The sequence below is a fragment of the Nilaparvata lugens genome, chromosome 4, assembly GCF_014356525.2.
Source record: "Nilaparvata lugens isolate BPH chromosome 4, ASM1435652v1, whole genome shotgun sequence".
NCBI lineage: Eukaryota > Metazoa > Arthropoda > Insecta > Hemiptera > Delphacidae > Nilaparvata > Nilaparvata lugens.
Window position 1 is genome coordinate 66,827,283 of NC_052507.1, and position 21,814 is coordinate 66,849,096.

At 35.2% G+C, this 21,814-nt stretch overlaps 1 protein-coding gene across 3 annotated transcripts in view; it reads left to right on the plus strand.

Moving 5' to 3' along the window:
- The window catches only part of LOC111050670 (ATP-dependent RNA helicase TDRD9), a 95,033-nt gene extending 81,540 nt beyond the window's left edge, over window positions 1-13,493 (plus strand). For all 3 annotated transcript variants that reach the window (XM_039426268.1, XM_039426267.1, XM_039426266.1), the window contains exons 23-26: window positions 744-882; window positions 7,765-7,877; window positions 8,574-8,813; window positions 11,099-13,493. In XM_039426268.1, the coding sequence (XP_039282202.1) occupies window positions 744-882; window positions 7,765-7,877; window positions 8,574-8,813; window positions 11,099-11,240 (634 nt within the window). In that variant the 3' untranslated portion in view covers window positions 11,241-13,493. The remainder of the gene's footprint in view (window positions 1-743; window positions 883-7,764; window positions 7,878-8,573; window positions 8,814-11,098) is intronic.
- The last annotated feature ends 8,321 nt before the right edge of the window (window positions 13,494-21,814 follow it).

The window sequence follows — 21,814 nt, forward strand, 5'->3', positions numbered from 1 at the left end:
CCTCTACTGTATTATTATTGAATATTTTAAAGATTGATTAAAGACCGGTCAGGTTAGCCGAGACTGCTAACACTGGATTCGTCCACAACAGTCAAAATATAATTCCCTTAAGTCTTATTTAGTATTCATTAATATTATTATTTATATACTTAAAATGTGTATTAATGTGTATTGTATTATAACTGCATTAATCGCATCTTGATAACTAACATCAACTTGAATAATGGTTGAGTAAAATTTCAACTAAATTTTTTATCTTTGAATTGTTCCAATTCAGTGAATGAAAGTAGAATGTGATATGTAGGTTCAATATTGTGATTTTAAGTTTAAAATTTTAAAAATTCAACTTGAATTATTTCCAATCGTTGACTTTCATACAATAATCAATTTCATATTATAAATTATATTTTCGAACACTTCATACGCTAAATTCAAGTTTATTATATTACATCTCTGATTAAGCTGATTTACGACTCACACTGGCGCACAAGGAATCTTCCTTTTGCCTCACCTACTGTACTTATGCATGTGAACATAAATTAAATCTTCATTTATAACTATTATTTATAATATAAATGATATAATTTCGTTATTATATCTAATTAAATAAATGTATGTATCTTGGTTTAAGTGCAGTAGCATATACTTATATTTATTTTTGTATTTTGTTTTTGGCAAATAAATTCATTCATCATTCATTCAAAAAAAATTATACTTATGTTAGCTTTTCTTCTGATTTGCAGAACTGACGAGAAATTTTCCCGACTTACTGGTGCTATTTGTGGTCTAGGATATGATCCTCAAACAAAACAATCATACTTTCCGGAACATGATTTCGAAATTGCGTTTGATACAGTTTTCACAATAAAACAGATTGAACAAGTGAGTTGAAACTTAAGTAACCTAAGATGTTTCATACTTTCAATGTGCTGACTGCATCTGTCAGTACAATAAAGTTCAATAAATACAATAAATTAAGTACAGTACAATAAATTAAGTAACCTAAGATGTTTCATACTTTCAATGTGCTGACTGCATCTGTCAGTACAATAAAGTTCAATAAATACAATAAATTAAGTACAGTACAATAATTAAGTAACCTAAGATGTTCATACTTTCAATGTGCTGACTGCATCTGTCAGTACATAAAGTTCAATAAATACAATAAATTAAGTACAGTACAATAAATTAAGTACCTAAGATGTTTCATACTTTCAATGTGCTGACTGCATCTGTCAGTACAAAAGTTCAATAAATACAATAAATTAAGTACAGTACAATAAATTAAGTAACCTAAGATGTTTCATACTTTCAATGTGCTGACTGCATCTGTCAGTACAATAAAGTTCTTCTCGGGCAATCCAAATGTTTCAATTTTTTTGTTGGCTTGTAGCAGCAACCTCAAATATAGAAATTGATAATTGTTTACACAACGAGCTTTCAATTTCTCTCTGCACAATGTTTATTCAAAGGTCGATGAATGAAAACAGAAAAGAGAAATTGTGTTACCCTGATTAAAATAATTTACTTTTCTTAAGAGATATCAGGTTAAAGTAATATTAACCTAATATATTATTTCAATAGGGCTACTTGAATTGTTAATCGATAAAGAACTAATTAATTTCATAGTAACTTAAAAAAAATTTTTTTCAACACTTAGATAAGTATTGCGTTAGATCTCGTAGAGAACGGACGTATAGTGGAGTAGTAATAGTGTAGTGTAGAAATAGTTTGTTCGCGATCAAAAGTGGAACAAAAATATTGCATCGAGTATCGGTCGTTGAACGCGGAATTCATGGAAGCATAGAGACCTGCTTTTCGCGGCCGTTCTAAAGCTCGCGTGAGTGAGTGTTGATACGAGGGCTGTTTGAAAGGCATGTTTTCAAAATATGTGGAAGTTAGTGAAGCCACCGAGTATTCCTACAGAACAGCAAGGAGAACAGGAAGCCACTAACGAGAGTATGGCTTCCATAAATACCATGCTAAATACTTCAGAAATCCAGTGTTCACCGGATAAATTTATCAAATTAAATAGACTTGTAACTTCAACCAAGAAGGTATTTTTCATCGCCTGGAAAGAGACCAAGGAGAAGAGAAAGGAATTGGAGAAGAGCGACTTAGAACTGTTGAAAAAAGTGCAGGATTTAGAATCAAGATTTCTGAATATTGAGAAGAAGATTCAGAGCTCACAGCCTACCAGCTCAGCAGCCGAGAACTACGCAACAAATGAGGAAGAATTGGCCAAAGAGACTGAATGGATCAGGACTCGTACTAAGCGGGCTACCAAGAAGAGGAAGCTTAGTACTCCATCGCCAGAAGTCAAAATGTGTCTGTCTGTGCCTGGTCTTTTAAAAGATAATAAAAAAGATTATTTGAAATAAAATTTAGTATCTACAATACCTGATTATCTAGTTTGAACATCTCACGGCCAATTAAATTTTCAAAACTACTTATCAACAATAACTTATCAAAGAGTTTCCAATTTATTCCCTGATTACCTTCGATTTACCTAAGCTTTTCAAAAAAATTCCCCATTTTCCCCAAACATTATCCCATAATAATTTCCAAATTTTCCTAATTTACTTGGGTTGACTCTTAAAATCTCAATATTCACTTCCACTACTATAATGATATTCAAATACCCGACGCGTGAGACCAGAATACGTACGTTGACATCACAATAATTTCTATCACCATTCACGGAATTACAGAATACAAAAAAAATTATTCAGCACTTAGAATCAGTTGTTTTTTACCTATCCTAGTTTCTTCTACTAATTTTTATTCTACCGTTAAACCTTTAATTTCTCAATAATCAATTTCAATATATAGTTTCAGAATACTTTCAGCTTAAGCTTCAATGATACTTGACTTTATCTTTAAGCACTTCAAAAGATTTTCACTTTAATGGATTTACCGAACTGTACGGTATAATGTAAGTTTACGGTATCTTGTTTTTGGCGGAGAACTTTTACCGGTTGAATTTGGCTTGACGGCGACGTCTTACGTCGCTAGACCTGTCATCTGAACGGGTGTCTTGAAGCGGTGTTACATAAAGTTGCGGAACCAAATGGGTGGTACATGAGGTTGGTTTGGGTTCACACACCGCTTAGCGGTTATTTGAAGAAACAATTATTCGTACATGATGAAGAAACACAATTAAACTTTTCAGGACATGGCACTACTAGAAAATTTAAACTTTGATAAATATAAAACTAACTCCTAAATTAACTAATTGGCTACTCCTAAATTAACTAATAATATAAACTTGCCCAAAAAGGGCGAAACAAATTGACTACATCTTCACTCTCGTAGTGCTCCTAGCAAAGTGTCCTCCGAAACGTAATCTGGTCTCTCTGCTGGGAATCGCCCCACTACTGTATTTAGAAACAGGTCTCCTATTGGGCGAAGGGAACAATTTGACCAATCGTCGCGTGGCTTCTAGAGCCTTAGGACCAAAGAGTAACTGCCAAATCAGTACTTTGTTATACTTCTAATATCTTGCTATTTTACTCCTTAGCGCACTCTATGTCGTGATAGGGAGGCTAAGTTTGGGAGATAATTCCATAATCTACATTCCTCGACGACTCGGAGCCACAATTTTCAAATATCTATCCTGGGAAACTCGAAGTCATGGCTGTTGATCATAGAGAGAGAAAACAATTTCGCTAACTCACAATAATAGCTCCAGCCTAATGTGTATTAAATTTACTATTTATTATAACTTGGGAAAAGGCCTGAATTAAAAACAGTGCTCGGCACACTGCATAAATAATTCAAACAGAATTTCAATTCTAAAACCACTGACGCAGAGAAAAGAGAGAAGAAAGAAATGCCACCACTATGCTTTTTCTTCATTGTTTCTGGCCCATTCTCTGTTTTGCTTTCTGATAGGACGAGCTTGTCGAATGGTGTTTTTATTTCCGTAGATGCCTTCTGTGTTCTTTCCTCCTGTTAAGTTGCGCAAGTAAACGTTTATCAATTCATTTTTAATAGATGTATCTCTCTTTTCAGTTCTTGAGTTAGATTATTCAGCAATCTCTTATCTTAGGGAGAACGTGATTGCTGCCACTTTCTTCTAGCACTTCTTTTCTCCGCAATCATTTCTCTTATTTCTCTTGGGTAGCTATTTCCAGTTGTTCTTCTTCTACTTGCTTGTGGAGTATTACACCATGCTGCCTGTTGTATATCAGTAACAAATTTTTCCTACAGTTACGTTGAAAAGTGGCCATTGCTGCACTGATTACAGAACGCAAAGAATCACTTTTCCGCTCTAGTGCGGGAAAAATTTTTCTGCACTCCAGATTTGCAACATGGCAACGCAAAATACTTAGTAGGTTATATGGAGCAACAGTGCAGCAAAATCAAAATGAATTTGGTAACAGTGACTGCTGTGGCTGCTATAGTGAGCAGAGGTGCAACCAAGCACAACGCGCTAATTATTACTATTATATATTATAACCAAGGACAACATCTTTATTCAATTTGACAATAAATTAAGGTTTTTATCAATAATAAAATTACACAGAAAAACATTTGATGGATTTCAGCAATTTTACCCATAATTACCCACTTTTCATATTCAATGGTAACTGAAGGAAAACCTAATGTGAAATACGTGCGCAAAGTTCCTCTGCTGCACTCAACAAACCATTCCGCCCTCGCGTACGGCTCGGGCGTAAACGTTTCTTTCGGTGCAGCAAACTGTCACTTTGCGCACTAGTTGCACAAATAACTATTTCCAACTCGTCATCAATCTGATGATCCCTCCAGCATTTGTTGAAAGCCACCCCAATCTGCTTGCTCATTAACTAATGTGGTGCAAGGGCTTTGTTCTGTAGATAATAGTGTCATCATCTTCAGGATAATAGGGGAGTGGTCTGAGTTAAGATCAAAGCTTTCATCAATTTGAAAATAATTCACTAAAATATTCTTTATAAGAAAAAAGTCTATAAGATCAGGGATCTTTCTTGTGTCCGTTGGCCAGTAGGTTGGTTTGCCGGTTGAAAGAGCTTCACATTCTGACTCTCTTATTGCATCATAGAGAGCTTTTCCTTTAGGGGTTGTTAATCATTCGTGATCCCTAATGTATATGCTTTGAATTGGAATCACCACCAACGATGAATTTCGTTCCCAACATATTCAACATTGATAAATATTCTTATTTTCTATTGGAATATCTAGGTGGACAGTAGACAGCTGCAACTACAAATCTTTAATTTACCGCTTGTACAGATACGCCTGTTAATTGTATTCTCACAGTTTATATTTTAACTTCTTCATTATGTTGTAAGTTGTCCTAATTATGATTGCACTTCCCCCTCTTGCAACATTGTTAGGGTGTAGGGCGTGGTAGGTTCTATAACCTTTGAATTTTATGTAACACTGCTTAGTAAAATGTGTCTCTATGTACGTTACCTATGTTTAGAACTGCTTCCAACTCCTGTTGTCGTTGTAAGAGTCCGTTTGCATTCCACTCCATTATTTTCAGTGAATGAATCATCTTGATTTCTGTTGTCTAGTATTCTCTAATTTCTCGAAGCGAGATTGAAGGGATGAAATTAATTCCTGTTGGTTATCAAGTTTACTTAAGATGAGCTGTAGGATTCGTTGGGTGCCTTCCACTCCTTCATCTTTTTTTATCTGTTGTCTATTTTCTTTGGAGACGATCTCGGCGAAGGTCGCTCTCTTATTACTTGGCTTTTGAGCTTGGGAGTTAATCAAATTTTGAGCTTGTGAGTTGATCAAATTTTGAGCTTGAGAATTTATTACATTATTTCTTGCTAATTTCTTAGTGGTTATCCTACTCGAGTTTCTGATCTTCTGTAACTCAATTGCTCAATTGCCACAGTACATCCACGGCAGCTCGCTGGGTGTCCTTCACCACAATGGATGCACTTCGGCAGAGCTTCCCTGGGCTTTGGGCAATCTTTCGTTTCATGTTTGCCCGCACACTTCACACATCTGGCTTCCTTATTGCAGTAGGATTGCGTGTGATTGTAGGACTGGCAACGCTTGCATTGTGGTATAAGATTAGTTTTTTTTCAATGCTTGGACTTGTACTTTGCAACCCAGGATAGTATGAAGTTTAAATACTTTCTTGATATTCTCCTCTGAACTAAATGAAACAATAAATATGTCTAATGGTTCTTCGGTTTTCCACTTCAGCTTATTCACTACCTCTACTACTTGGAATTCTCTTGCCTTCAAATCATCCATTATTAAGTCTGTGGTACAAGAGTGATGTGGTTTTCTATCATCACTCTTATTGGTCTTAGTTGCTTGTTTTCATATGAATGCCACTTATAGCTTTCATTGATCAGTTCTTTTGTGAAGTTACGGTTTGTTTCTGAGTCAACTGCATTCACTCAAAGTCTCACTACTCAAGAGCTTGATCCTAAATTTTTCAGCTGCTGATACTTTTTTCAAGCTCTTTAGGAGAGTAACCAAACTCTTTATACCATCCACTATGATAGGAGGCGGTGGCATTTCCTTTTTCTTTTTATTTTCTGAATTAGCATCGGACTTTTCAACTACAACTATTTCATTTACCTGACGAAAACTACGAGCAGGTTCTTCTTTTGGTTCAGGAGACAATCTGTTGTTCAGCTTCTTCTTCTTAGTAACACGTTTGTTGCGAACCCTGATCCACTCTGTCTCTTTTGCTAATTCCTCTTCGTTTGTCGAGTAGTTCTCGACTGCTTCTGTTGTCGAACTGGACTGCTTGACTGTTGGATATCGATGTTCTCTTCAATTTTCCGAAATCGTAATTCCAAGTTTTCAATCTTCCGCAGTAGTTCTGCGTACTTTTCTCTAATTGCTTCCTCTTCTCATCCGGCTCCTTCCAGGCAATGAAGAGCGCCCTCTCGGCTGCAGATTGACGCTTATTCGATTTTATGTAGCGATCCGGGGAACACTGGATCTCTGTTGTGTTGGTGGGTTCCATGATCTCGTTTTTATCTTCCTCCATGCTCTTTAAACTCGGGCACAAGAGAACTTGGAAGATTCAACAATTTTCCAATTGGTGTTGTCATTGTTCTATTTCGCGAACATACTTCACGGCAGGCCCTCGTATTCGGTTTCACGACCGCAAAAATGCGAACGCAGATGATACTAGAAGGCCGCGCGAAAGTAGGTCACTTCACTTGCATAAAGACGGCGGATTTCAACCGAAATTCGATGCAATGTTTTGTTCCACTTACTACCGTGAACAATCAACTGCTGAATCACTACTTCTACTTCTACACTACACTACGTACGTCTGCACTGTTCAAGAGATCACGCGATACTGATTTATAAAATATGGGAGCTCATTTATTTGCTTTTCAAACTAGACCCGAGAGGTCCATATTGTCGCTTCTTAACATTGAATAATTATACTCCTTAGTCCTTTTTATACTCCTTATAAGTTTTCATACTCCTTGGTCCTTACATTGATATGCTTGTGGATACTTGGGTGTATAATTTTCTATATAACTACATCTAGCTACATGGAAATTCCAAAATCCACATAGTAAACAGGAATGCAAATTTTGTTGTATGTGATTAATTTAAGAAATAGAGAAGCTTCACCCCACCAATTACAAAAAATATTCAAATTCAATATCATAAGAAATAAGCTATTCACTAAAATCTTCCTTCAATGACTTATATTTCTATATATTAGATTACAGAATTAATAAAAACAATCCAATGTAATATGATGTAATCATCGTGACGAATCTTCCTTGTCAATTTCTCGATTGTTGGTCTTTATGTTCACAGATAAATAAGTTTCGACTTGCGTTGAGCGGATTTCTTGCTCCTCATGGCGAAAGTAATTACTTCAACATGGAATTTACCAAGACCCAGGCTGATTTTCAAGAGATGATAGACGAGTAAGTGTTCTACAGTTTATTTTGATTTGCAATTCAGACTTACTTGCAGAAACAAGGAGTCGTTTTCTCTCTAAAAGGTATCTATTGATTCGATCATCTACTAGTTACATGTGATGCATCATCTGATGATCATCATTTGGATTGAAACAATTAATCTCTTTTTTCTGCTGACGGTGATGCCCACATGAGCTTCAGGCTTGTGCGTGGATAATGAGACTGTTTATCCTTTGACAGTCGTAAGGCTCATTGATGGCTCAAGTTATATGCTGTGGCGAGGTGGGACCTTCCCTGAAGGGGCTCCCCACCAACAAAAAGCCATACAAATTCACTTTCATCCACCCATCATCATTGGATCATTGGATCATTTCGACAAAAATCAACTATGTTTCCGCTCCGCTCTTTTGCCAAATCTTTTATAGGCTATTAAGAAGTATAATGAACCACTAAAATATTTCATCTCAATTAGGATTTTTTCCTGAAATTATGGAAAAATGTATTTCTTGGTGAACATTATATAATTATTATCAGTATTATCAAGAAACTCACTATAGCTATTTTAATGCTATTAAACCGAAAACATGTCCTCACAATTTACTAAAATAATCGAGGATTTTAGGAGCAGATTTCAGGAGCAGTCAAATATGTTTTGAAAATTGTATATTATTATGTTATTCACATAAGTTTTGTTTGTTGCAGAGCGTTCCATCTGATTGCAAATCAGCCAATTGAACGAGTAAAAGTATGCAATTCGTACAAATGGGGCCAGATTCCCGAGGATCTCATTATGTTACCGGGTAAAGGTGATACCTGGCAAAATCCATTAATCTATCAGCTCATTTTTGGCATAGATCTCACTCCTCCACGCCATAGCGAATTCGAGAAAATGCGTAACGAATTCCAAAGAAATATAAACGAACTCGTAAAAATCAAGGATGGGTGAGTTTCAAGGAAATTGTATTAAATAATTTAAGTCTAGTCTTGTAAAATTAAATTTGTGTTTCTGAATCACAAGGAAAGTTGATCGTTTTCTTCGATTGACAATTTAATAATCTTTTGATCAATTTTAACCAAATCATGTAGAAATATTTTATAATGTTTCCTCCAGTCATCAACCTTCTTCATTCTGTTGAGTTTAATATTAATTTTCCTTCCATCTGTGAATCCTTTGTTGCATCTGTGAAGACCTTTGATAAACATTGCTCCAAAAATGACAAAGATGCTCGTATTTTGGAATTTTGTTGGAAGATTATCCATATTTTATAATATAATAAAGGAAAGAATTGGTATATAGACGTACGGGATAGGAAAATCACGAATGATGCATCTTCACGTCTGAACTACTGGACTGATTAACTTGTAATTATGCATATAGATTTCTTATTTATCGAAAATGGTTATAGGCCTATTTTAAATTCTTCAATTAGACCCTTGCGGAGCACGGGTTACCTGCTAGTCTGAGAGTAAAGTACGTTAAAATATCCTGGCTCACTACTCATAAAAGCAGCTTCTATTCTCATCCAATATTACTAGAAGTCTCTTTTGAAACAATTCGACTTGTTTACTTTATTATAACTGGAAAATTATCTCAGAAAAAATAAATCTTTACATTCGAAAATTAATTGTAATCAATTAATATTGTTATAATCACAAAATGTTTGTATTATTCATGAATATAGTTTTGTATTATTCATTAATACATTTTGTATTTATCAAAAACCTATATAAATAAAAATCGAGCCTCAAATTTTGACATTCAATAACTTTTTTATGTGTGCACCGAATTTTATGATATTTTTTAGTTGTGTTTATTATGTTCAGGACCAGGTTTATGGCCTATCAAATTTATAATCCGACTTCAGGACTCTTTCCTACGGTTCTTCAAAGTTTACATTTAATACTTATGGGAGAAGATTTGTGAGCTGGCCACACTCAGAAATAAAAATCAGCTGTTATAATCATTGCGTCATCCATCAGCCGTCGGTAGATAATAGACAAGAGTGTGTGCTGCTCCATAACCGCCCATGTATTTTATTCTAAACGCCCCCACTAAAAACAAAATGACTGTTCTGTGTGTAACCATCCAGCAGTGCGACCTCAGGTTAAAGACTTACTAAATGTTCGAGGAGAATAGAATCACTTTCTTAGTAATAAGTAATGAAAAAATACAAACAGCTGCACATAGGAAGTCTATTATTGAGATATGAATGTAAATTTAATACTGATTGTTGGATGATTTTCATAAAAATATAGTGATGCATCAGATTAAGATAAGGCTAAGCACAAATGAGGAGGCGCGGCTTGGTGATACAAAGTGTTGATCTTATGGAGATTGCCTTATCACACCTTACCATGCCCGATTCAGTGTGTGTGTGTGTGTGTGTGTGTGTGTGTGTGTGTGTGTGTGTGTGTGTGTGTGTGTGTGTGTGTGTGTGTGTGTGTGGTGTGTGTGTGTGTGTGTGTGTGTGTGTGGTGTGTTGTGTGTGTGTGTGTGGTGTGTGTGTGTGTGTGTGGTGGTGTGTGTGTTGTGTGTGTGTGTGTTGTGTGTGTGTGTGTGTGTGTTGTGTGTGTGTGTGTTGTGTGTGTGTGTTGTGTGTGTGTGTGTGTGTGGTGTGTGTGTGTGTGTGTGTGGTGTGTGTGTGTGTGTGTGTGTGTGTGTGTGTGGTGTGTGTGTGTGTGTGTGTGTGTGTGTGTGTGTGTGTGTGTGTGTGTGTGTGTGTGTGTGTGTGTGTGTGTGTGTGTGTTGTGTGTGTGTGTGTGTGTGTGTGTGTGTTGTGTGTGTGGTGTGTGTGGTGGTGTGTGTTGTGTGTGTGTGTGTGTGGTGGTGTGTGTGTTGTGTGTGTGGTGTGTGTGTGTGTGTGTGTGTGGTGTGTGTTGTGTGTGTGTGTGTGTGTTGTGGTGTGTGTGTGTGGTGTTGTGTGTGTGTGTGTGTGTGTGTGTTGTGTGTGTGTGTGGGTGTGTGTGTGTGTTGTGTGTGTGTGTGGTGTGTGTGTGTGTGTGTGTGTGTGCGCTTCCATTCAAACCAATAAGCAAGAAACACCTGGATGCAAAATGCCGCATCGCGCCTCATGTGTGCATCCAGCTAAAGTTTGTCATGAGATGTATTAACTATTTGGCGGTACGAAGTTCGCCGGTCCAGCTAGTTATAAATATTTCACCAGTGCCATCAGTATACACACTCTGTAATAATTGATCTGTCTTTTACTATTATTTTCCAATTTCAGGTTGCAGACGTTCAAGCCAATTAACTGTGAACTCTGCCAGGTCCCCATAGAAAATATCCAGGTTTTGACATTGCATTTCATGTCGAAGCAACATGCTGAGCTATCGAAAAGATTCAAGTTGAATAATTCCGGTAACCAGTAAAAGGTAAAAGTGCCATTAAAAGTGAATGTGAGCAACTAAAGTGCAAGTGAAAGTTGAAGTGACAATGAGAAGTTTCAACGAGAACCATCAAGTGAAACCTCTAGAAACAGTGTGCAAATTTTGTTAATTTTCTTTCTGCTAATTCATCGATTATTCATTAAAGTTGTCATTAACAAACCAAAACCTTTCTACAGAGCATTCCATGTACACATATCACAGATTTATGTCTAGTTGATTGTTAATATCTTGAATTTGTTACCAACCTAGTCAATTGGATATTTCTGTATAATCACCCAGGTTAAATCACCAGTTTTAATCAAAACTGGTTATCAAATCATAATTTTTATCATTTTAATCTTACCACAGTTCAATTTTATAGTAACAATTTGCAGTAACAGATTACAGTACTAAAATTTTAATTATCAATCAGTGATTATGACATCAGCCAGGAAAGGCTAGGTACAACATATTTCAAAATTGAATCAATAATTTATATCTTTGCAATACTTACTCTCTGCTCCAATTTGACATTTAGAATAACTTCTAGTTAGTCACTAGTTTTTCACTGTCAACAAAGTCTTTCTTTAATGTTTTGTGGTTTTTTCATTTCCCTTGATTTTATGTATTTTGTATAACTACTTACAACTAATGATTGTAATCGATGCTTGGTGATAGTGTGAACTTAGCCAAAATGATGGGTGGTTTACTGGTAACAAAATTTCTGTTCATATTATTTTTTTATACTTATCTTCTATGTTTGATAAAGACTATCAACATGATTGCGATTATTACATTTTATTACTTTAGCGAAAGTGGGTGGTCCCATGATAACGAAATTTCTGTTACTTTTACATTCTTCTTACACTTATGCACTATGAGTAATTGTTTTAAAAATGTCATAATGATAGTGATATTGATTAGTGATTGATCTTTGGATAGAGAATGATAGATGGATATGATGATATCAGTCGAAACAGGCTCCTGATTTTTATTAATAATTATAATTTTCTGTTAATTGAACTGTTAATTTTTCATTTTTAGTAATTTTATTTTTCCAAGACTTGTAGCCTATTATAATAAATGATTAAAAAATAAAAAATTAAAAAAATATGTATGATAAAAAATTATGTTTATAATAAATGAAGTACATTGTAATGATTGTAATAATAATGTTTGGTTCCACTCAGCGAAAATGAATGGTTCCCTGATGAAGAAATTTTGTTAATTTTCCATTCTTTTTACACTTATGTACTATGATATTTTTTAAAGAATATCATAATAATTGTTTTATTGATTAGTATCTTGGATAGAGAATGATAGATGGATATCATGATATCAGTCAAAACAGGCTCCTGATTTGTATTAATAATTATCATTTTTCTGTTAATTTTTAATTTTTAGTAATTTTATTTTTCCAAGACTTGTAGCCTATTATTATGTTTATAATAAATGAAGTACATTGTAATGATAGTAATAATAATGTTTGTTTGCACTCAGCGAAAATGAATGGTTCCCTGATGAAGAATTTTGTTGATTTTCCATTCTTTTTACACTTCTGTACTATGAATATTTTTTTAAGAATATAATGATTGTGATATTGATTAGTGATTGATATTTGGCTAGAGTATGATATCAGTAAAAACAAGTGAAACAGGTGAACAGCTGATATCAGCAGCCGAGGTGAAAAAATATGAAGACGTTGAGTATAGTATATAGCATATTATATAAGAGTATAAGTACAGTGGTGGGAAACATGAAGAATCATGTCCAAGTAACAAATGGGAACATGATAGGATGGCTGTGGCGGAAGTATGAAGATGTGAAGACTGTCATTGAGAATATGAAGGGTAATGGTGAGGATGAAGAAGAGGTTGTCAAGAAGGTTTTATTAATAACCTATCATTTTTCTGTTAATTGATCTAAATCTTTGTTAATCTTTAATTTTTAATATTTTTATTTTTCCAAGACTTGTATCATGTTTATAATTATGAAGTGCATTGTAATGATAATGAGTTATTGATCTTTAGTTACATTATGATGTCAGCCAGAACAGGCAGTCTCTAACGAAATAGATCAGATTACAGAGTAGATACTACATTTATGTTTATATTTCATTTCCAGGCTTATGTAAGTTTAATATGTAGAATTTCTCAAGATTGTGTTACCATTGGGTGCGTTGGTTTGTACACTTCAACCTTTGAAAAATAAAGATTATCTTTCTATTTGTTCAATAAAGGATTTGTGAATTTGTCATTTAATATTCTAAATTCATTTATCACAACATTTCAAAGAAATCAAAATATTTGTTCAACTTCATTGAGAGGACCAGAGATAACAAAATAGTGGGTGTTGTCAAATCGCAATTGAAATCCACTCTGGGAAATTATAGTGCTGGTTGCACGAACGTCGGTTGTCGGTTAAATTTGAATCGTGATTAATTTCATGAGAACGAATCAGAGAAGCCGTCATTTCAAAAAAGCTTTCTCTGATTGGTTCTCGTGAAATTAATCACGGTTAAAATTTAACCGGCTGTTGTGCAACCGGGCCATAGTCTGTTTAAAATAAGTTAGACTGTAGTGTCGTTAAAAATAGTTCAAAAACGGATTATTACTTGCAGGTTGTCATGGATAATGAAATAGATGAGTCTAATTATTAAGAGTTCCAGCTAGACTATATTCCCACTCAGCCTGGCCGAGCGAGTTTAAAAATAGTGCCATTGGAATCTATGGGAATAATGTTCTTACTATACCGGGCACATTCAGTGTCACTGATGTGCAGGGATTCAGCTTTACCAAAAGAATTTCCCCTACTACTTATCAGGTTACCACTATTTAGTTTTCTACCATAGTGGAATTTACTATAGTTCGACTCTGGAGGAATAGGTATGCGGAGCAGAGATACAATAGTCGTGCTAGAGCTGACAGCGCTCTAGTCTTTAGTGAGTGTTCAATACCTCATGATAAGCATACGTCGTTCCCTCTCTGAAAGAACTGCATCGACTGAGCCTCTTTTGCCAATTTGGCAACCGCAATTGTTTCTATTACTCAATATCATCACTCTGATTGGCTGAACATCTCTCTGATCCGCATATCCCTCCGAGTTGGAATATTTTACTTTCAATTCCTCTATAGCTTAATATAATTATATTCTTTATTCCTGCATAAAAAGACTATAGAATTATTTTACACATAGTAGGTATTCACCAGGTTGTAGGGCTTGAAATTCTGAAGAAAATGATACCAAAAATGCAAAATTGAAAATGTTGACACATAGGTTTCCTAAGACCAGCGATGTTATGTAACATATTTCTTATGTAACAAATAAATAAATAAATATTACTCCCAACATCGAGTTAATTCGACCTATAAACATTAAATTAGAAGTAGCATAATGTATTATGCACAAATCATTGATTATTCCATGAATTCTAGTAGTGAACAATTTTACTGTCCAACTGACTAATTGTGTGGATTCTGTATTTGAATTGGTCTGGACTCTCTTACGCAAGTCAAGTTGAATTAAGTTCGTGGAGGTTGAATCGAGTAGCTACCATGCGTGGTATCTATTGAAGCATGGTGCAGCGCACCGCGATAATTAAATTGAATGACTGCCAGTCGATAACCCAATACAGTGCAAGATTGAACGATCAGAGCAATCTAATCGTAGCCGAGTTACCCTTCAATAATGGCAAAATTTCATTCCGGCAAAGCTTCCAGCTAGCAATCGACCATCTCTCTTTTGAAGCAGCTTTTCATTCAAATTATAGATGAAGAGAAATTGAATCAGACTCATGTTCTGTAACAGATAAAACATGGTTCACGTATCTCTCCAATTTCAAATTTTATTATTTTCAATTTCCAGGCTACTAATTCCAAGGATTTGGGGAGTCCTATCTCACTAGGAATCAAACTGTAGAAATCAGACTGATATAGGCTAGAGCAGATTCTTTTTGAAATACTCTAAACAAAACTATTTACAAGATATTAGTTTTCTATTAATCACAATCCGACCATTAAATTCATTTTCCTACAGTTACCCTTGAAAAGTGACCATTCCTGCACTGATTACAGAACACAAAGAATCACTTTTCTGCTCCAGTGTGCAAAGTATTACTTTGCATATTATCTTGCAGCCATCCCAATCAGCTGTTGATATTGTTGGCATGTATTTTGAATGCAAATTTGTTCTATATATATTCTTTCTGATTTTCAAATAAATAAAAATGAGAACTCATTAATTATACATTTTGAATATTATTAATTATTCATTATTTCAAATAATACTTTTTTCAATCATAGATTGATTGGTTGAAAAATTATTTAGAAATAAAGATTTACTCAAATTAATTGGATTATTTTAATTTTTAATTTGAATAAATTTTCGATTATTAATTTTCAATTGGATTATCAAGTTTAAAATAAGTTAAAGTTGTTATTAATAGAGAAAATTATACAGACAGACATTTGATGGATTTCAGCCATCATTTTACCCATAATCAACCACTTCTCATATTCAATGGTAACTGTAGGAAAAATTTAATCTATATATAAAAGCGAAATGGCACTCACTCACTGATTGACTGACTGACTCACTCACTCACTCACTCACTCACTCGCATAACTAAAAATCTACCGGAAACGTTCAAATTTGGTAGGTATGTTCAGTTGGCCCTTTAGAGGCGCACTAAGAAATCTTTTGGCAATATTTTAACTCTAAGGGTTTTTTTAAGGGTTTAAAGTTCGCCTTTTAGCATATATATTCTTCTTCTCCCAATCTCTTAATTATAATTGAAATTTCCATATCATATGTTACTATAGAACTATAATCTAGATAGAGTACCTCTTCGAAACAGTTGTTAACTGGCAACTAAATTAATAATTTTGTCAGGTTGGCATTAAGTTGAAGATTGAAATGCATTTATTGCGGTAAAATTGATTAGGCACTGCTACTTCAATCCTGGGAATATTATATTACTAGCCGTCAGGCTCGCTTCGCTCGCCATATCCGTTTAGTCTGGCCCCCCGACCGGATTGTCCTAACATATGATAAAAATGGTCAAATGAAAAATGCAGGCGAGCGAAGCGAGCCTGCTGATCTCATTCTCGGACGATCCAGCCGGGGGTCCAGGGGGCGGAGCCCCCTGGCTAGACAGATATGGCGAGCGAAGCGAGCCTGACGGCTAGTGTGAAATATGTGAGCAAAGTTCCTCTGCTGCACTCAAGAAACCATTGAAACCATTGGCATGCGCTGGTTTTAGAAATTCATTGTAAGTGTAGCTCTGTATTTTTAATAGTTTTTGAATAGTTTACGTAAATAGTTTCAAGAGATTTTCAGTGATATTGCATAGCAATAGTGATGTTTTATACTATTTGATTCGAGTGAATTCTTTGTGCAATGTGAAATAACTCTGCTAACTCTCAGTTCTTATTCGAATTTGACCATAACCTAAGATTTGGTTAGTTGTATCTTCCTGGATTTTTGACTGTAGTTTGTCGATTCACGCTTATCGCTTGCTATTGATATTGATAACATAATGTAGACATCAGAATTGGAACTGTTATGCTGGTGCCGATTGTCGAATAACCTAGAACTATTTCGGCGTTTCGGTTATTCAAAAAATCAAATTACAAAACCTTTAAATTTTCACATCTATATTATTTTATCAAGAAAACTGTTAATGTTATTGAAAAAATGAATATAACTAATATTGTAGTCCATAATGTAACAAATCGAATGGCATATAATAGAACTGTTTCCGATCAATGGTTACAGAGATTATTGATTTCCCGTGTTGACCTGCATTTTTCATGTTTTAGGGGGCTGGGGCGGAAAGCTCCAAGGGGATTTCTTGGGACTTTTGGGAGAATTACCCTCTGGGAGGGTTCTATCGATGGTGGGAAATTCAGCTTTTATTTAATTTTCGGATCGAAACTGCTTTTTTGGACCTTCATTGACTGGGCTATAATGGAATTAAGAGTTATTCAAAATTTTTAATCAATTACCAAGTTGAAGTTGGAATACAAGGAAAAATTATAATAAAGTTCAATTCCATTCAATTTTAATTCAAAGTAGCCATTATAGATGAATACATCCATGATAATAAAGTTACCATTGGTACTCTATAACGATCTATTCATTATTACAGTCCGTCATCTATTGAATGTTATAAACAATTAATACTGTTTCCATTCCTCTACCTCCTCCCTACCCCAAAAAAAATGTTCGGTGCAACCTCAAATGTACTAGCGGGTCACACTACACTATTGTTCAACCTTTTCATCCAGAAATGGTCCTACTTGGGTAGGTTATAGACCGGCTGATCTTTACAAAATGATTTCCAATTTCACTGAAAATCTAGTAGAGGGTGGAAGAGATAGGAAAGGGCATCTGAGTTCGTAGTCTCCCAAGCGAATTGAGATCATAAAGAGGAGGAGAAGAGTGCCTGGGTACCTACCTACCTTGTCTCTTATCTTGAGCACATTTGGGAGTTGTGGTTATCTTTTATTCTTAAGCAACTGACGCTTGTAGGTCAAGTAAGGCTTTTCCCTGAAGTCACTTTGTTCAGTTTTGAATCATATTCCTACAAAATCCCTACTCAATACTATCTCGAATTTCATATATCTGGTGCATAGATGAATACATCCATGATTATAAAATAGCCATTGATACTCTACAACGATTTATAATATAATATAACTTATAATATATTATATTATTACAGATTCTACCCCTAATTCCTACTCCATTTGCTTTTGCATGATTCATTCTTTCATACTAATGTGTCATTTCTCATGGATATAGGCTACTATTAAATATCAAATTTGAATTAAATTCGATCGGAATTGAGTTGAATAATATCAAATAAGCTGATTCTCACGTGAAAAAGTTCATAGTGTTATTATCAAAACGAATATTATTATAAGTTGAATACCATTCTCTTGCATAATCAAGAGATTTATTCTCTATTTTTCAATAGACATGATGTGATTCAAACGAGATTTTCCATAATATGTTTCTTTCTACAACACACAGAGGGAGAATGATATAGAAATATAATAAGCAGAAGATCTCTTTTAAATAAGTTTTAATTTTCCTAAATATCCAATAGCAAATATCAGTTGCATTCAGTCGTATAGTATTGAAATGGTTGATTGAGGTTGATTACGATTCTTTTGCATAATCAAGAAAGTTTTTCTCTCTATTTTTCAATAGACATGATGTGATTGCAAACTGTTCGTAGATAGATTAAAATCATTGGAGCGAAATTGTATTTGATGTACAAAAACATCCATCCAATTTGTGATACAGTTGCTGTGAGAAATTTAAAAAATACCAGTTGTCCATGTGTATTATTTTCGATTAACTCGAATACATGGCACAATAGAACAACGAGAAAACGGCTTTCAATCCATCTATTGAAAACAAAATTTCAATTCACCACACTGAACAGTGTAGACACCTGGGACGCTAATAAATTAGAGCGGATCGCTAAAACCACTTCCCGCCAGCTTATGTGCCTTTGTAAAACAAAATTCGACTTTTTATAAAATGTTTTTTCTTTCCGCCTATATCCTATATGGGTCGATTCAGTTTAATTATCTAATGTAATGTAATTATCATGCACTTTTTGCACTGAGAACTGTGAGGACTGCATCCACTATAAAGACAGCTCAGAAGGTGTATCATGGATATTTTTTAGCCCTAATACGCTACAGCATCTTCTTTTGGGGAAATAGTAAAAATAATTTATATAAAATATTTAAGATGCAAAAGAAAGCTGTTCGTGTTTTGGAGGGCTTGCGGCCATCCAATTCATGTAGGCCCATTTTTAGAAAATACAGGTTTCTCACGGTCCCAGCATTGCACTTCCTTGAGACTGTAAATTTTGTCTTCAGAAATTCAGAGAGATTTGAAGGAAATGTAGTTTGCCATGGCTATAGCACAAGAGCAAAGAGTTCAGCTGTATATCAGTACCCCGCTCACAGACTGACACTTTTGGAAAAAGGACCATATTATTCGGGACTGAAGCTCTTCAATTGTCTACCTGAAAGAATACGGTTATGTGGTAGTCATAGGCTTTTCTTGTCTTCAATTACCAATGTACTTGTGGAAGCGTGTCCCTATACAATGGAGGAATGTTGTGTGCCTTCATACTTTGAGTTTATGCAGATGCATACACTTTGCATAGAAAAATGTTCATGACATTTACATGCCACTTGAGCTCTGCTCAGATATGTGGCTTCACGTAACAAATGACAATAATAATAATAATAATAATAATAATACGATTTATAAATCGAATTCATGAATCCTTAATTCAGAAGCAACATACAATTAACTGGTTTTTCAAATCACATTATTTGTATATAAATTTTCCCATCTAAAAAACTCATCTCAGGAACTGAATTTATATTTGATACTAGCCGTCAGGCTCGCTTCGCTCGCCATATCCGTTTAGCCAGGGGGCTCCCCCCCCCCGGACCCCCGACTGGGTCGTACAAGAATGAGATCAGCAGGCTCGCTTCGCTCGCCTGCATTTTTCATTTGAGCATTTTTATCATATGTTAGGACAATCCAGTCGGGGGTCCAGACTAGACGGATATGGCGAGCGAAGCGAGCCTGACGGCTAGTGTGAAATATGTGAGCAAAGTTCCTCTGCCGCACTCAAGAAACCATTGAAACCATTGGCATGCGCTGGTTTTAGAAATTCATTGTAAGTGTAGCTCTGTATTTTTAATAGTTTTTGAATAGTTTACGTAAATAGTTTCAAGAGATTTTCAGTGATATTGCATAGCAATAGTGATGTTTTACTATTTGATTCGAGTGAATTCTTTGTGCAATGTGAAATAACTCTGCTAACTCTCAGTTCTTATTCGAATTTGACCATAACCTAAGATTTGGTTAGTTGTATCTTCCTGGATTTTTGACTGTAGTTTGTCGATTCACGCTTATCGCTTGCTATTGATATTGATAACATAATATAGACATCAGAATTGGAACTGTTATGCCGGTGCCGATTGTCGAATAACCTAGAACTATTTCGGCGGGAATCCGTGTCAGCTGTTACACACCTGTTTTTGACAGCTCTTGTTGTGCGCGTCCTTTCGTTGCTATAGCAACCAATCAAGAACAGTCATTTCCATGATTCAACCTTGAAAATTGAGCGTAGACAAGGGTTGCTGTTGTACTGGTTATCGCATGCTGAAAGTGAAAACTGACCTACGTATTCCGTACTGTTCCGGCTTGTTATTCTGCTCGCACCCACCGATCAAAGCCAGTTAGAGAGCGCTCAATTCAAATATTTTTTCCGTATGTTATGTTTTTGAAAGACTTAAGCTAACGGAGAAGTAATTTCTGTCATCATATTTAGTTGTTATTTTTACATTATTTTTGTGCAATATGTCATTGATTGAGTTTTTTGAAACAAAAAAGAGGAATATAGGTATAAAAGTTAATGGTTTTAGTTATGGAAAAGACCGTGCATTATTGAATGGAAATGTATCATGGCGTTGTCTCACGGTTGGCTGTTCTGCGACTGTAAAGACTGACAGTTAAATGGCAAAAATTATCGAATCTGCTGGAGCACACAATCATATGGGCTTTGATGCTGATATACATTTTGCAAGTTTGGAGAACATTAATAATAATAGTAAAACGCCTACATCACAAGTTGGTTCGCCTGCTCCCCAGTGCAACCCAGAAAAATCGACGAGTTGTGGACATGGTGCACTATGTACGCCGAAAATGCATGATATGGGTGTCAACACACCCAATTTCAGAACAATTAATGTGGACGAATCACAAAGTATAAGGGAACTGGAACCTCTATTGAAGCACTAGAGGCAGACAACTCAGCATTAAGGAATGAAAAGAGTATGGTTGGAGAGGAGAGAGATAAGTGGAGAACACTTTATGATGAGTTGTATGCAAAGTCAAAACAGTGTGCTCAGGGTGTATCAATAACAACTAGAGATAGTTTTCGCAAGAACGCTTTTGTATATGAGGCTAATAGCAAGATCAATGTTAGAAATATTGCACAGAAAAAACAGCCAGTTAAAGAAGTGTCAACGGTTCAATCTCCTTATAAAATCAAGTTGCATCATTATGCTGACAGTCAAGGAAGAAATGTTAGAACTGAGTTTATAAAGAAATGTAAGTACGATATCACTTCTTTCGTCAAATCAGGTGCCAAGTTTACCGACTTCCTGCCAGAAAAAATTGCAGAATTTGATCGATACGACTTTTTGGTGATCCAAGCTGGCTCTAATGATGTTAGTAAAAATGAAGCGAAAAACATTCTTGTTGCTCTACGAAGGAATCTGGCGGCTCTCTACAGAACCAATGTTATTGTATTTTCGATTCCGCGCCGTTATGACTTGGTGAAGTGGTCCTGTGTGAACGAGTTGATAACAGAAACTAATAGAGCAATGAGGAAGATTTGTCAACTTTTCTCAAATTGTAATTTCATAGACATAAGCAACATAGGTGAAAGATTCCATACATCGCATGGCATGCACCTGAATGGATATGGTAAAAAGTATGTATGTGATAGAGTTATTCAGTGTGTGACAACC